This window comes from Botryllus schlosseri, chromosome 5 (assembly GCF_051294905.1).
Source record: "Botryllus schlosseri isolate E-star chromosome 5, Bs_hap1, whole genome shotgun sequence".
Classification (NCBI taxonomy): Eukaryota; Metazoa; Chordata; class Ascidiacea; order Stolidobranchia; family Styelidae; genus Botryllus; species Botryllus schlosseri.
In genome coordinates, this window is record NC_137240.1 from 2,177,606 (window position 1) to 2,193,839 (window position 16,234).

The window sequence follows — 16,234 nt, forward strand, 5'->3', positions numbered from 1 at the left end:
GCTGAAAAATTACCATTATTATTGAAATTTGCTTTCAAAATTCAATACACGATCCATAGGCAAATGTAAAGATCGCCAGTGTTGTGCTCCCACAGCTCCACAACAAAATGATGTCACTAGTTCCATGACAGTCAAGGTATAACAACAAAAGAAGCGCAACAACTAACAAGAAATGAAGAATGAACAAGTATTGGTCACGATGGCAGCTGAAAAGCACTTTGGGCAGATTTAGGACAAATCGCAATTCATGCTGGGTGTATGATTGTCATGTTAGTGCAAAAGAATGGCAGGGCAAGAGACAAGATAGCAGGTAACGATACTTGGAGCACCACTAGTTTATTACAGCAACACAGTTTATTACAAATCAGACTACAATTAATATTATAGCTACAGTTTGTTTTCCAAATTAGATTAGAATTACTGAATTGGCGAAAGCATGGAAATTGAATCAGTTCAGTTCATATCAAATCACAGTTCATTGTCATGAGCACGAGAATGGCAAATGCCTGTACAGGGAGCTTGCCGCGTTACGCACTACACAGTTTTGTGACGAGCTTCTCAGAGGTGGTGACCTTCAATATACAATTGAATAGTATATTGAAATGAGCCCGAATATGTTCGGCTGACACTCGTCAGCAACTAGTAGAGAGTTGAAAAGAACATTGTATATCAACAATCGTATCACAAAATATGACGTCACAGGCATGAAATTTCAAATAATCAGGACAAAGAGAGAGAGAGCTAAAGCTGTACTATTTTTAGAGGGTACACAAGATCTCTCTGTAGGCGTATTTTGATAAAAGCCGACTCCAAGACACCAAAATGAAAGTGTGAGCGGCCTCTCCCAACAGCACAAAATCTGCCGTCTCGTCATGACAGAATTACGTTTGTTGATATACAATGTAGTTTCCAATTCTCTACTAGTTGCTGACGATTACCTCCAACGAGTGTCAGCCGAAAATATTAGGGTTTGTTTCAATATGAATATACAGTTGGGATGTTCAAAAATGACTTTTTTTCTCAAATTGTACTGGCTATTTGATAAAATTGTCAGGTTAGCTAATTCAAGCCTACACACCAAATTTGGTTCAATCCCAGCCAGTAGCCACATTGCTACAGGAGAAGAAAGTTTCTATTTATTATTCAGAAATAAATGAAAAAAAATTTCAAAATTCTCTGTTCACCCCCATGAAAGTGTTACGTTGTCTATAGAAACGATGTTCACCAAATTTGGTTCAATTCCAACCAGTGGAGTCGGAGTTATTGCCGTCGAAAAATTTTGATTATCAATAAAATAGTAGTTACGGTGACCAATTCTTCAAATATTTATTAAAGGTGTGCCCACAGTTAATGCTATTTTATTCAAATTTTTCGACGGCAATAACTCCGCTTAAACTGGTTGGAATTGAGCCAAATTTGGTGAACATCGTTTCTGTAGACAACCCAACACTTTCAAGGAGAGAACAGAAAATTTTGCAATTTTTGTCAATTTATTTTTATATAATAAACAGAAACTTTCTTCTCCTGTAGCAATGAGGCTACTGGCTGGAATTGAACCAAATTTGGTGTGTAGGCTTAAATTAGGTAACCTAACAATTCCACTGAGTAGCCAGTACAATTTGAAAAAAGTCATTTTTGAACACCCCTAATATACAGTTGACCTGTAACATTTTCAGAAAAAACAGATATTAGATTACGAGCACCCGCATTTTGTTCTTATTAATCCAATTAGACAAGAATTATCTAGTTTTCAAATCCGACTCAGACTCATTATGTCCAGCCTTACACGCTAACCATCATTCATCATCATATCCCAACACACCAATCAACTCTCGACCGACAGAGACTCTATCGCACACTTGACAATTCTCGACTTATCCTCTTTTTTCTCCACCTTGAAGAAATGATCCACCCTGTTGGTATGTCCCAGCAAGTCCACAAAATCCTCGTCGTGCGTGATCACGATAAGCTGAAAGTTTCTCTGCTGTTGCCGCGACTCGATAATGTGCGACAAAGAGTGAGCCAAACTCTCAATGTGATATCTGTCCAGATTCGTCGTGGGTTCGTCCAAAGCTAGGATGCCGCAATTGATACAAAAAGTTTCTGCGAGCGCCAATCTTATCACCAGAGACGCTAGCACTTTTTGCCCAGCGCTGCATCTGCCGCGCATGTCGATTTTTTGCCCCCTCGAACATTTAACAAGGCGGTAATTGTAATTTCTACGTCCAATCTTGGAACTGCCTGTATCTTCATCGCTACAGATCTCGATATAATCGATATCGTGCCCACGGTAGGTGCTGGTCCAGATTTCTTTTATGATTTTATTGATTTCGAACATTTTAGCGGCGTGGTAACGCATGATGGCGCGATCAAGCGCGTTGTGGTACTTATCCAAATCTTGCATCGTGAGACGATACACCACTATCTTCTGTTTGCAGTCGCGGTGCCTTTCTTTCGCGTTTTTCAAGTGATCTTTCTCCAGTTCTTTTTCGAGAGAGCGCACTTTTTCTTGCAGCTGATGACTGCGTTCTGAAAACTTCACTTTTTCTTCGTTCAACGAAGCGTACTTTTTATCCAACTCGCGAATCTCCCGCTCTAACTGTGTCACATTGACGAAAGACAGTTTTTGTTCAATGTCACGCAATTCCGCAGTCACAGCATCAATTTCTTTTTCAAGTTTTCTAAGCCTTTGGTTATCACTTAAGTTGCGCTGACGTTCGTGACAAGTAGCTACATCTTTCTCGTAACGCGAGAATTTATCGTTCATGGATTTTAATTGCTGCTCCTCGACTGATTTCTCGGAGTCTACTTTGGCCAACTGCTCCAAAACCCTTTCGAGCTTTTGCTGAATCCCGGAATTCAAATATTTTCGAATATCTCCGTTGGATCGCGATACCTCTCGATGAGAAGACACGACATCTTTAAGACGACATTCCGTTTTTCTGATTTCCATTCTACAACGGCTAGATATCACCTCTTTTTCCTCATCGATTTCAACAAGCTGCGCTTCCAGAGGAGGTATCTCGCATTTTAAATCACGGCACTCGTTTTGAAGCGTCTCAATCTCGCGATTCAAATCTTTAATGGATTCGTTCAGTTGACGAGATTTCTCCGCGTTTTCTGCAAATTTCAACTTCTCAGACTGTAGTTTCTGATGCGTGTGTTGCAACGAAATCACGGTCGCACGTTTTAAATCCATTTCGTCGCGTATTTCCGCGAGTAAACCGGCTTGTTTCCGAATGGCATCGTTCAAGTTCTTTTTATCCTCACTCAAATCGTCGAGACTTTTGTCCAAGATTTCAGTCTTCGTGAGATGAGACTCTTCCTGCTTGATTTTGCGATCGATTTCTTTCATTTCACTCATAAGACTGTCGATTTGAGATAGGTTGTTTAAACACGATTGCCCTGTAGACATACTGTCTTTTAATTTACCCAGTTCTCTGTCCGAATCATCAATGGTTTGTCGCAATTTTGATATTTTTGTTTTGTACTCAATAATCTCACTTTTCATATTCGGAATGTCAGAAGATAGCTTGTCGAGCTCTTCTTTGCGCGGTTTCAATTTCAGCAACATCTGGTAACGTTTTTCTTTCTTCTCAAGGTCGCTTTTCTGAGAGGAACGTTTGCGCGGAGCCATCTGCAATTTTTCGTCGATCTCTTGCGCCAGCTCTTCGATCTCAGACATTTGATCGAACAGCCTGTGGCATAGCGGGCAAGGCGTTGCCGATTTATCGCTAGAACAAGTCAATTTCTTCCAAAACTCTTTATAAAGGTATTCGACCCCGTCGCTAACACCCTTTTCGTTCTGTAATTCACGGATATCTTCCTGGCACTGAGTCAGTTCCGTTTCAAAGGTTTCAGAACCGCAAATCTCAAAAAGTTGGTCTTCGATATCTTTCGAACGCAAGCCCTTACTGTTGTAATCCTTGGTTTTTATTTCCAATTTCATTTCAGATTTTGCCAGTTGCTCTTTATTCTTACTAATCGCAGCTTCAAGCGAGTCCTGTTGCTGCGTTTTCGAGTTGAGCCATTTGTTTAGCTTGTGAGACGTTGGGAAATTAACGCTGTCGATACCTTCCGCCGGATCCAGAATGCCGATTGATTTTAAAGGATCAGCAGCCTTTCTTTTCAATCGTTTCAATTGCTCTCCCTTGTTAGACTTTTGCTCCGTGTGATGTTTTATAGTGCTACGACGCTGTTCGTATTTTTGCATCGCAGACATCTTATCGTCAATCGTTCTAACTTGAGCTTCTAAATTCGCTTTATCCTCTTTCAACTCCATTTCCTGAACCTTCAATTCTTGTAAATTACAGGAGTTTTCTGCGTCTTTTAGCTCCAAAGCAGATTTTTCCAATTTGTGTTCTAATTCTTGCAATTGATCAGAATCGGAATCGGACAATGCCGGAATTTCCTTCAAACTCTTTCTCGCTTTGTTGATCTTCATCGCTTTTTCCTTCATTAGATCTTTCTTACCTTTCAATTTTCCTTCAACCTGCGTCTTCTCGGTCATGACCTTTTCTCTCTGCGCAATTTTTTCCTTCGATTTTTTATCAAAATCCGTTTTTTGATCGTTCAACATTTGTTCCGTGTTTTCCACCAAATTTCCTAGCTCCGATTCGAAATCGATCGCGCCGTCATCGGAAATATCTCCCCCGTCCAAGTTGACCGAAATTTCAAATTTCGATGAAGTCTCACGAATTAGCTTCAATCTTTCGAGCTTCCTCGCGTTAAAATTGCTGACTTCTTGCTCCAATTTCCCTTGATCCTTAGCTAAATCGCTCCTCCGTTTCCTCAAGCCTTCAATGGCATTCTCTTTAGGGCCAATAAGTTCCTTGCACTGCTCCAATTCCTTCCTTTTGGCAGTAACTTCACTATGTTGGTTAGCGATTACTTTCTTGAGTTCTTCATCGGTGCCTTTGAAAACATCTTGTATCTGAGGCATGAGATTTGCGACGTCTTTTTCAAGTTCCGATTTTCTTCGTTGACGTTGGTCAAGAAGGCTCCTCTTGGAATCGATTTCGAGATGCTGTTTTCTTTTGTCTCTCAGCTGTTTTTCAGTAGGCAACATACTATCGGACACCTCTTCCGCGCGTTCCTTCGTTATTTTAAGCCGAAAAGTCTCCTCTTTGAGGCATTTTTCCTTCTCTTCGCATGATTCCACGTTATTTTCCAATAGTTCCACCTGCGCAACTTCTTTGATACGTTTTTTATCAAATTCCTTTTTGGCATCTTTAATTCTGTCGAGAGCTTTGATGTACCGCGTAGATGCGAACAGCTCGTCAAACTTAGTTTTAACAACTTTACTTTCAGACAAAGGCCAGTTAGAGTCTTCTTGATGACAGAAAATCACGTTATCTAAAACAGCTTTTGAAACACCAAGAGAAGTCACCATTTCTGAGTTGATATCGCTGCATTTCGATGTGGTCGATACGGTTTCTCCACTCACAATCTTAGTGATAACAGAATCCAAAGTCTTCTGCTGTATTTTGTCACCCCTCAAAGACACTTGGAGACTGCGTTTGATGGTGCATGTTTGATTTTTGATGCTGCAGAATTTCAGAGCAACTTGAGCTCTAACGTCAGTTTCTCCGAGTAGTTTTGGGTCGTGCACAAATGCACCGCCTCTCGTGTTACCGGGCTGATCGCCAGTTGTCGCAAACTTTAAACACTCGATGATAGTTGTTTTACCAGCACCGTTCTTGCCTACGATAAGCGTCAATGGGTGTTCGAACTCGATCAATTGGCGATCTTCGTCCTGTATCCCGAAGGAACGAATTCCGAGAATAGTCATTTTGTCGATCCACGACATTGTTGTGTATTAGTGTCGTTTAATGTGTAACATACACTATAAATGTCTGTGAAAGTAGCAAAAATGATGAGCATTCAAAGACATTTCTCGATGAGGGTGAAGCAACGAATTCAATTTCAGTTTGAAGACACTCTTGTCGGCACAGAACTGCAATATACAATCGACCAAGTTATTCATATTGAAATAAACCACAATATTTCCAGGTGACACTCATCAGGGGCAATCGTCAACACAGGGTTAGAAAGACCCGACTTGACTCGAGTCATTTTCTCCAAATATGGAAATGACTCGAATTGAGTCAATCTGTGTATTGACTCGACTTGGACTCGAGACTCAGACGGCCAAGACCGACATTTCGAAGAATAGTAAGGTAACCACACTGTTGGGATTTTGTCTATTGGTAGGCCTACTTGAAAATGTGACCAGAAACTGCTAAAAGTGGGGAAAATTATTATATTACAAATGCGAACCAATCGATATCACCAAACAGAGTTATAAAAAGAGGATTCATCAAGATTTTAACTGGAAACTGGTCAGTCAACAAAATGACTTGGACTCGACTCGAGTCATAATACCATGACTTAGACTCGACCCTCTGCTCGCTGACTTGGACTCGTGAATTGAAAATGACTCGAGTCAAAACTATAAAAGTGAGATTGACTCGTGACTTGGAGCCTTGTGACTTGGTTACAACCCTGCGTCAACAACTAGAAGAGAATTGAAAAGAAAATTTTTCTCTTCCAGTTCTGTACTAGTTGCTGAAGATTACACCTGACGAGCGTCAGCTGAAAACATTCAAGTTTATTTCAGTATGAAATACTATTCAATTGTAGGATCAAAGATATTTTTCGGTGAGGATTAAGCAACTGATTAAATATCAATTCCGATTCTGCTACAATAATCAATTTGTTTGACCATAAATGATTTAGCAGAGTCGGGGATATCAAAACAAGACGAACTAAGAATATCAAAATCATGCACTCAAGAAGAAATTTGAATCAGTATGTGGAGAAATTCGAGTTCAAAAATTCAAAATGATGTATCATAATTAGGGCTGGACGATTCGATTCTGAGACTCGCATTAATCTTCAAGCATTTCAGTATTCGAGTATACGTATGCGAGTAGCGAGTACCATCTATCATCATCTCATGACAATATGACAAACACAAACTTTCCCTACTCCATTCAAATTGTAACAATTGATGCTTCAGTCAGATTTGAGTACTCTTATCGTTGTGCCCAGTGCTAATTAATCAATACACCATCTTTAATTTTTCAAATAGCAGTCGAGAAATAGTGTAGCAAATTCTAGACAAAGCTATCTTACTGGCGAAAATAGCAACACAGGATTTCATCTGTTTGTAAATTGAGTTGTTCAGTAATATTTCCTTCAGCAAGTACAAGACCACTATCGGTCACTGATGCAGACTTGGATAATATGGACAACTAGATAATTCTAGTTGTCTAATTAGACTAATCAGAGCGAAATGATGGTAATCTAATTCTAATATAACTTGTGTTATATTTGTCAGTTCTAATTTTAATTCTTATCGAATTTCCGGCTCTGCTGAAAATACTACACAACTATATAGCGCGATACGAGCCAATCTGGCTGCACAGACATTTGCAATTCGCATACTTATGATAATGAGCTCTGATTTGATATGAACTAGATATGATTTCCAATTTCCGAGTTTTCATGAATTCAGAAATTCTAATTCTAATGTGGAAAACCTGTGTAGCGATAATTCTAATTCTGACCGAATTTGGAAAAAACTGTGTTGCTACAATTCTAATTTCAGTATAATTTGAAATATAATTGTAGCTGCAATTTCAAGTATTATCTAATTCAGAAAAAATGAAAATTTTCTAGATGTCCAAGTTTGCACCGATGCATCAACAATCCAACATACACGGATATGTCGTATCAACAATCTTTGATTTACAAAGTACAAGTTTGTTATGCAATCGTGAGACCATCCTGCTGTAGTTCGTGACTCAACTGAGTCTGAAGATCGCTGAGTTTTTTCTTCAATACCGACAGCCCGGAAAGCACGATATTTTCTGGTTTAATTGCACCTGTTGATTCCACGTTGATATAAAATTTATTGGGCTTCCCGTTCGGATCAAAATCAGCTTGATGACGATCGTCTTCATCTGTGAGTTCGCTGTATTCGCTTCTCGGCCATTCTTCAGGTTTTGGATACGTTGTATGACGTAAGGCGTTGTCTGGATCATATTCAAACGCACACGAGCATACAGTTTGCCATTTCGCGTGTTCCTTACCGAATCCTTTTTTGGCGTAAGCTTTAAACTTGAGACTTTGTCCTTTTCTGAGTTTCACGATCAAAATATCATCAAGTTCGCCATAATTTTGTCCGTCTTCACCTAAACTTTGTGACGTAACAGGGACTACTTTCGGGTTAATCGAAATCAGATCGCGTGTGGACACCGGTCGAGTGCTGTCGCTCGTACATTTTACGTCAAGATAAAATTCAACGGAGCATTCCGGGCAGAAATCGTCGCACATGCAATCACGGGAATAATGTATTTTTTCCACAATATCGTCTGATGTTAGAGGTATAAGTCCAATCCGATGTGAGAGAAATTCGTCATTTAGTACAGACGAATTTTCCTCAATCTGTATCCAATCGATAGCCAAAGTAGGAACTTCCGATATGAATACGCGACGTAGAGCGTTGGCGACGCTCAGATCAGTATCTTCCAAGATAAATTTCACATTGTCTTTAGTAAGTTCGGTGATGAGAATAGTCGGCTGATTTGCATAAGGCATTTTTTGACTTATACCGTGTAATTGATTTCTGAAAGGAGATAAAGTAATCAAAATCAAACAATAAAACATTATCAACCGTACCTCATGCCAGACTTTATCAACTAGGTTATTCATCGAATTTTAATCGAATTTCTGGTTTTCCTGAAAATGCTGCATGAGAACTGTCAGTGCGAAATGAGCTGAGCCTATACTGTACGGATATTTTAATTTTTTGCGTGAATTTCCAAGTTTCTGTGAATAGAGTAATTCCAATTCAATTTGCAAAAAAGCTGTGTAGACATAATTCCAAAATCTCATCTAATTTGGACGCGAAAGTGTATATATATATAGGTCTAGCTCTGTCTGCATTCAGACTAAGAGCACCATCACCGAGGTGATGGAAGTATCCATCGAAAAAAGACACAGCATTAAAGATTTCAAATATAAATCAAATTTCGCGTGAAAATGCTGCTTTCGAAAATGTCCTGATGTCGGTATCGTTCCGATTAAGGACATTGTTCATCAGTGTTGCAGAGGGTCTTCCTTTTTTGCTTCTCCTTTCATCTTCAAAGGTTATTGACTTCACGACACTATCATTAGGTTTTCGAATTATATGGGCAAGAAATTTAGCTTGTTGGTGATCAATAAATGATGAGAGATCTTCAGTGCGACAGATTTTATGAAGATTTTTATTACCGTAAACCGGGGTAACATTGGACAATTCTCAACAATTCCGCTTTGTATCTTGGATATGCTATGGTGTAGGGGAGGCAAGTTTTGTGTTTTTTTGGAGTCATGGAGCAAAGATTAGAATCAACTAATCCAAAATCTTCATGGTCATAAATAAGTACCTTATTTTTGTAAATTATCTGTGTCCAAAGTTACCCCTGCATGTGGGGTAACTTTGGACAATGTAGTTTTTTGTATGCCTTTACCCTCTATTGTTTATGAAACCTCGTAAATGAGGCTTATTTGGTAAGAGTTGATGAGAGCAGTGACTTAAACTGAAACAAAATAGTATATGTCTGGCCTATTGCATGATTTTTACCTAATCCCCCCCCCCCCCAAAAAAAATAGGTAGTTTATGAAGGCTAATGCCCCCTTATTCCTCCCTTTACTCAATTTTCCCTCATGCCTTCACCTATTGGGACTTATAATAACGTATGGTGACAATGGGGTATCCCACTGGCAGTGTCAGCAATCGACAGCAAACATTAAGTATGTTAACGTGATTTATTGCCGATTTCGAATATATTACTGTTCGAGAAAAGATATATTTTCCCTTTCCTATGTCCTCTGATGGATATATTTGTCGTAATTTACGATATCCCATATTCAGCAGGCGCATCTTTAGGAGTATGTGATAAGATTTTCAAGTAGCTTACACCCGATTACAATCTCTCAGCTCATTGCCTACCCATTTTTTCATATTTTGGCAAACTCTTAATTTATTAACCTTCTCATTCCATTTTAAGAAGCCATCAGGCCGGTCATAAGGAATATAGTTGACGATACCCTTTGACACAGATGAAGCAGCCACTTTCCAGAGCTCTAAATATCACATTTTTCACTGTCCAAAGTTGCCCCGTTCTGATAAAATTTGTCGGGGTAACTTTGGACATCACATTTTCTTGTATTGATCTAAGGGTGAGCCCACTGAGATTTTGGCCATGGATTAAGACTACTTAGAGGTATCTGCTGCCAAGTTTTGAATCTATGAATCACATGCTATCTATGTTTGGCTGTAAGAAGTTTATTGGCCATCAATTTTGACGAAATTGACCCCCTCCATTAATTTCTCGATGTTGGGTCAAGTTTATCTGGTAGTGAAATGAATCCACCTTTTATAGAGACTACTTGTAGTACTGTTGCCTCATGAAAAAGAATTGGACATCCAGCGGCAACCCTTTTTCATCAATAACCATTTAAATCTTTTACTGCTTAGTGTCCAAAGTTACCCTTAAGTCCAAAGTTACCCCGGTTTACGGTACTAATTTTGAAGGCGTGGTCGGTTCCCTTTCGAGTGTAGCCTCCATGTATCATTTTTCGCAAAAATTGTCTGTAGCAGACATCCAGGACGTTTCTTTGATTTTCTGAAAGAGACCATACGCTGCAGCCATATGTGAGTCGACTTCTCACAAAAGCATTTAAAAATTTTATTCTTGTACCAATCCAAATTCTGAAGTTTCGAAGCAGGTATTTATAGGATTGGAAAGCTGCATGAGCCGAACGGATCCTATTGTTGATTTCGGATATTCCCACATTCGTTTCCTTATAGTGAATGATACACCCAAGGTATTTGAAAGTTTTCACGTTTTCAATATGATGGTTATGCAGAGAGCAGATTGAAGTCGGGTAAGCCAGTTCTTCAGTGTGGTTAAATATCATAGTTTTTGTTTTCGACTCATTAATTTGTAATCCAAAATCAGTAAGAACTTCTGATAGCAGTTTCAGGCCTTCTTGGAGAGAAGATTGGTCTTTGAAAAAGAATTCAAGATCGTCTGCATAGCCTGAGCCCATGTTGACAGCTGTTCCTTGGTAGTTTTTGTCCCTTTTATTTTCTCGTGCATAGTCCGGTGTGCGAAAATGATACTGGCTGAAAGCGATATCAGTTAGTTCCGATCTGTGTAGGAAAACTCTCACGGCATAGTCCATGTAAAGATTGAAGAGGATAGGGGATTCGGGACCGCCCTGTCGAACTCCAGATTTTGTGGAAAAAGTTTGGTTAGGGTGGCTTTTCAGTTCGGTTGTTGTGGATCGATATAGAGAGGCAAGTAAGTTCACGATTTTGGTTCCCTTATCCTCACCGATTCGATTTCGTAGCGACTGAATTAGCCAGGTTCTGTTGACGTGGTCGAACGCAGAGGAGAGATCGACAAACAAGGCATATGTTTGTATATCAGTTTTTTCAGCAATGATTTGAGACTGCTTCGTGACATATATACAGTCGGTGGTCCCCTTCCCTTTTCTAAAGCCACATTGGAATTCGAGAATTTGCTGGTTATACCATTCCTCTATTCTTGATATGATTATTTGTATTAACAGTTTACAGAATACGCTTCCAACTTGAATAGCGCGATATGTTGATGGATCGGTTCTGCTTCCTTTGTTTTTCCATATGGCAGTTAGCTTGCTATGGCCGAATGATTGGGGTAATTTTTCAATCTCCCATATTGTTTGGAACAATTCTGTAATTTTATCCATGATCAATTTTGATGACGCCATTGCTCTCAAAATCTCCGGTGGTACGTCTGAACTGGATTTCTTACGCTTCAGTTTTTCAATAGTTCGTCTAATTTCCTCGAGTGTTGGTGGGTCTTCATCGATAGTGGAGCTATTTTCTCGCATCAACTTTAAAGCATTTGGAATGTTTTCTAGATCATTTGGCATCCCAGCCGATTTCTCATTTCCTTGAGCGTCAAAATGTTTTTTGAAGAATTCAGCCAGTTTACTGGCTTGGCAGGAAATTGTGGTATTGCCTTTGCCCAGAGTACAACCGTGTGCTTTAGCGTTTTTGAACAGAGTTGCGGTTTCCCTGTTTATCGCATTTAGATTTATTTTTTCTGCTTCAATTTTCCAGTGCCTGTTCATCAAAAAGTTTTTCCTTTTTCTAATTTTCTTTCTGAGGAGTGTTATGGCACTTTGAGAGTCTGGATTGTTCCGTCCCACGTCTTTCAGTTTCTGTAGCAAATCGTTCAGTGCTTGATCACTTTCCCATATGTTTCCGAATTTTTCCTTATTATATTTCGGGAGTATATTCTCCGTGGACATTTGCATCGATACTGCTAGCTTTTCGTATAGTGCGTCCACGTCATTTTGCTGGCAGTCAGTTGAAAGAGATTGTATAGCATAATTCAATTCTAATCCAATATGGGAAATCTCAAAATTTTCTATATTTGTCCAGCTGTAGTAACTGCTGACCGAGCAGAATTCAATTTAGTACTCGGGCAAGCTTCATGTTCATTTTTGCATACACAAGCTATACTACTCTGTGTCCCTCATCGGTTCAAGCGAAGCGGCTGATGCTATTACTTCACCGGTTTCGTTGATTAAACAATGCGCTAGAAATCATATGCATGGAAGTTGGAAGGATTGGATTTTTGTGAAATCTCATTCCGTTCCGCTCTTCGCTATCAGTGATATCTAGAACCTGTTCGTTGAGAAGTACTGGTGTGTATTTCTTGGGGCATCCCTAAAAGACGGAAAAGCGGAAACAGCGGAAAGAGCGGAAAACGAACCCTAAAACGCGGAAACAACGGAAACAGCGGAAACAATAAAAAATGCCGATTCCTAAAAGACGGAAAGACGGAAATAGCGGAAAACTTAACCATCGATTAAATAGCGGACTTTGATACTGACATAATCTGCTCGCTGCGGAATCCAAATCAGCGGAAAACGGAGTGTAGCCTGAGCAGTGGAAACAGCGGAAAAGTTAACCATACCAGTTTGGAGGCGAATATGACTTTGATACTGACATAATCTGCTGGCTACGGAATCCAAATAAGCGGAAAAATGGAGTGTAGCCGAAGCAGCGGAAACAGCGGAAAATTTATCCATACCAGTTTGAGGCGAATATGACTTTGATACCGACATAATTTGCTGGCTGCGGAATCTAAATCAGCGGAAAACGGAGTGTAGCCGAAGCAGCGGAAACAGCGGAAAAGTTAACCATACCAGTTTGAGGCGAATATGACGGAAAATTTGACCATCGATTACATAGCGGGCTTTGATACTGACATAATCAGCTCGCTGCGGAATCTAAATCAGCGGAAAAACGGAGTGTAGCCGAAGCAGCGGAAACAGCGGAAAATTTAACCATACCAGTTTGAGGCGAATATGACGGAAAATTTGACCATCGATTACATAGCGGGCTTTGATACTGACATAATCAGCTCGCTGCGGAATCTAAATCAGCGGAAAAACGGAGTGTAGCCGAAGCAGCGGAAACAGCGGAAAATTTATCCATACCAGTTTGAGGCGAATATGACTTTGATACCGACATAATTTGCTGGCTGCGGAATCCAAATAAGCGCAAAACGGAGCGTAGCCGAAGCAGCGGAAAATTTAACCATATCAGTTTGTGGCGAATATGACGGAAATATGACCATCGATGGTATGGTTAACTTTTCCGCTGTTTCTGCTGCTTCGGCTACACTCCGTTTTCCGCTGATTTAGATTCCGCAGCCAGCAAATTATGTCAGTATCAAAGTCATATTCGCCTCAAACTGGTATGGTTAACTTTTCCGCTGTTTCTGCTGCTTCGGCTACACTCCGTTTTCCGCTGATTTAGATTCCGCAGCCAGCAAATTATGTCGGTATCAAAGTCATATTCGCCTCAAACTGGTATGGTTAACTTTTCCGCTGTTTCCGCTGCTTCGGCTACTCTCCGTCTTCCGCTAATTTGGATTCCGTAGCCAGCAGATTATGTCAGTATCAAAGTCATATTCGCCTCAAACTGGTAAGGTTAAATTTTCCGCTGTTTCCGCTGCTTCGGCTGCACTCCATTTTTCCGCTGATTTAGATTCCGTAGCCAGCAGATTATGTTAGTATCAAAGTCCGCTATGTAATCGATGGTCAAATTTTCCGTCATATTCGCCTCAAACTGGTATGGTTAAATTTTCCGCTGTTTCGGCTACACTCCGTTTTCCCGCTGATTTAGATTCCGCAGCGAGCTGATTATGTCAGTATCAAAGCCCGCTATGTAATCGATGGTCAAATTTTCCGTCATATTCGCCTCAAACTGGTATGGTTAAATTTTCCGCTGTTTCCGCTGCTTCGGCTACACTCCGTTTTTCCGCTGATTTAGATTCCGCAGCGAGCTGATTATGTCAGTATGAAAGTCCGCTATGTAATCGATGGTTAAGTTCTCCGCTATTTCCGCTCTTTCCGTCTTTCCGTCTTTTAGGAATCGGCATTTTTTATTGTTTCCGCTGTTTCCGTTGTTTCCGCGTTTTAGGGTTCGTTTTCCGTTGTTTCCGCTGTTTCCGCTTTTCCGCTTTTCCGTCTTTTAGGGATGCCCTATTTCGGGCAGCGATCAAACAGAACATATCGACCGTCGCTAAAGGTTGCCAGTAAACTCGCCCCAAAGTAAATTCGGCCCAGGCAAATTCGGCCATTACATCAGTAAATTCGGCCCACCGAGAATATTGTAATAAAATGTATTACCAACCGTTAACATGAATTAATTACATAATTATATATATATATATATATTATTAAGTGATTTGGATGTCAGGGTATGCGTAGATCGCGTAATCACGGGAGATAGCGCGGATATTCACGGGGACCGAATTTACCGACGGCCGAATTCACCGGTCAATTCACTGGTTACTCGGTCAATTCTGCCCTCGGAGAATTTTTTATAAAAATGTATTACCAACTATTAATGTGAATTAATTTCATAATTATATTATTATCAAGTGATTTGGAGAACAGGGTATGCGTATAAATATATATATGTATATATATATATGCCGATGTTTACGGGGCCGAATTTACCGACAGCCGAATTCAATCGGTATATTCGGCCCTCGGAGAACATTGTGTGAAATTGTATTACGAACTAATAATGTGTATTATATTACATAATTATAATATTATCTAACCTGAACCCTAACACTAATCCTAACCCTAATTCTAACCTAACCCTAATCCTAACCTAACCTAACCCGAATCCTAACCTAACCCTAATCCTAAACCTAATCCTAACCTAACCCTAATCCTAACCTAACCTAACCCTAATCCTAACCCTAACCTAACCCTAACGCCAATCCTAACCCTAAACCTACTAATAACTATTAACTAATAACTATTAACTATTGAATAGTATATTCATATTAAATGAACCCGAATATTTTCGGCTGACACTCGTCAGGGGTAATCGTCAGCAACTAGTAGAGAATTCGAAAGAATCAGCGTATATCAACAATCGTAACACAAAATATGACGTCACCAGCATGAAATGTCGAATACGAGAGCGTTCAGTGTACTATTTTTAGATGATACACGAACTCTTTTTGTTGACACAGCCTTGGCTGGTGTATTTTGATAAAAGTCGACTCCAAGGCGCACAAATGAAAGTGTGAGCGACCCTTTCCGAGTATGCGAAATCTGTCGTCTCGATAATTTTTCGCACAGGCGGGATTATCCAACAAGTGTTTGCCAATTGCAGAATTTATGGCCTTTGATTGGTCCGCATCAATCTTGAGCGGGTGGGTTAAGGGTGAGCTTTTCATCGAGCGTGTTCTAATGAATCTAGGGACATGCTGATTTACGCGTTCCTGCAAGCGCTTTGACGTTCTTCCCACGTAGCCACAATCACAGTGGCACTTAAATTCGTAAACTACATTGCTTTGCTGAAGTGCGGGTAGCACGTCTTTACGTGTTGCGGGGAGCAGTTGCGTTGTCGTGAAAATCACGTTGGTCTTCACTGTGTCGTAACACTTATTGACCGCTGAAATCAATTGCTTTTCAAAGCGGGTGGAAATAGGCCCTATCCAAGGTAGATGGATGTAAACATCTTTGGTTGTTCGTTCGGTAGGCTCTATTGACTTTTCTGCATTGAAATGCGTTACTTTCCTCTCTATGCCACGGTTGATGACATGTTCAGGGTAACCGTTATCAAGTAAGATTTTCCGGATATTGTCAAGTT

The 16,234-nt window shown here is 40.1% G+C and overlaps 2 protein-coding genes across 2 annotated transcripts; both read right to left on the reverse strand.

Annotated features, from left to right (window-relative positions):
* Window position 1: 1 nt before the first annotated feature.
* On the reverse strand, window positions 2–7,345 carry LOC145438591 (DNA repair protein RAD50-like). Its single transcript, XM_080315928.1, has one exon. It carries the CDS (start codon window positions 5,807–5,809, stop codon window positions 1,826–1,828), a length of 3,984 nt encoding a protein of 1,327 aa, XP_080172054.1. The 5' UTR covers window positions 5,810–7,345; the 3' UTR covers window positions 2–1,825.
* Window positions 7,346–7,493: 148 nt separating this feature from the next.
* On the reverse strand, window positions 7,494–8,658 carry LOC145438597 (DNA-directed RNA polymerase II subunit RPB3-like). The gene has a single exon (XM_080315935.1). The coding sequence runs from the start codon at window positions 8,602–8,604 to the stop codon at window positions 7,771–7,773; it is 834 nt and encodes a 277-aa protein (XP_080172061.1). The 5' UTR covers window positions 8,605–8,658; the 3' UTR covers window positions 7,494–7,770.
* Window positions 8,659–16,234: the final 7,576 nt, after the last annotated feature.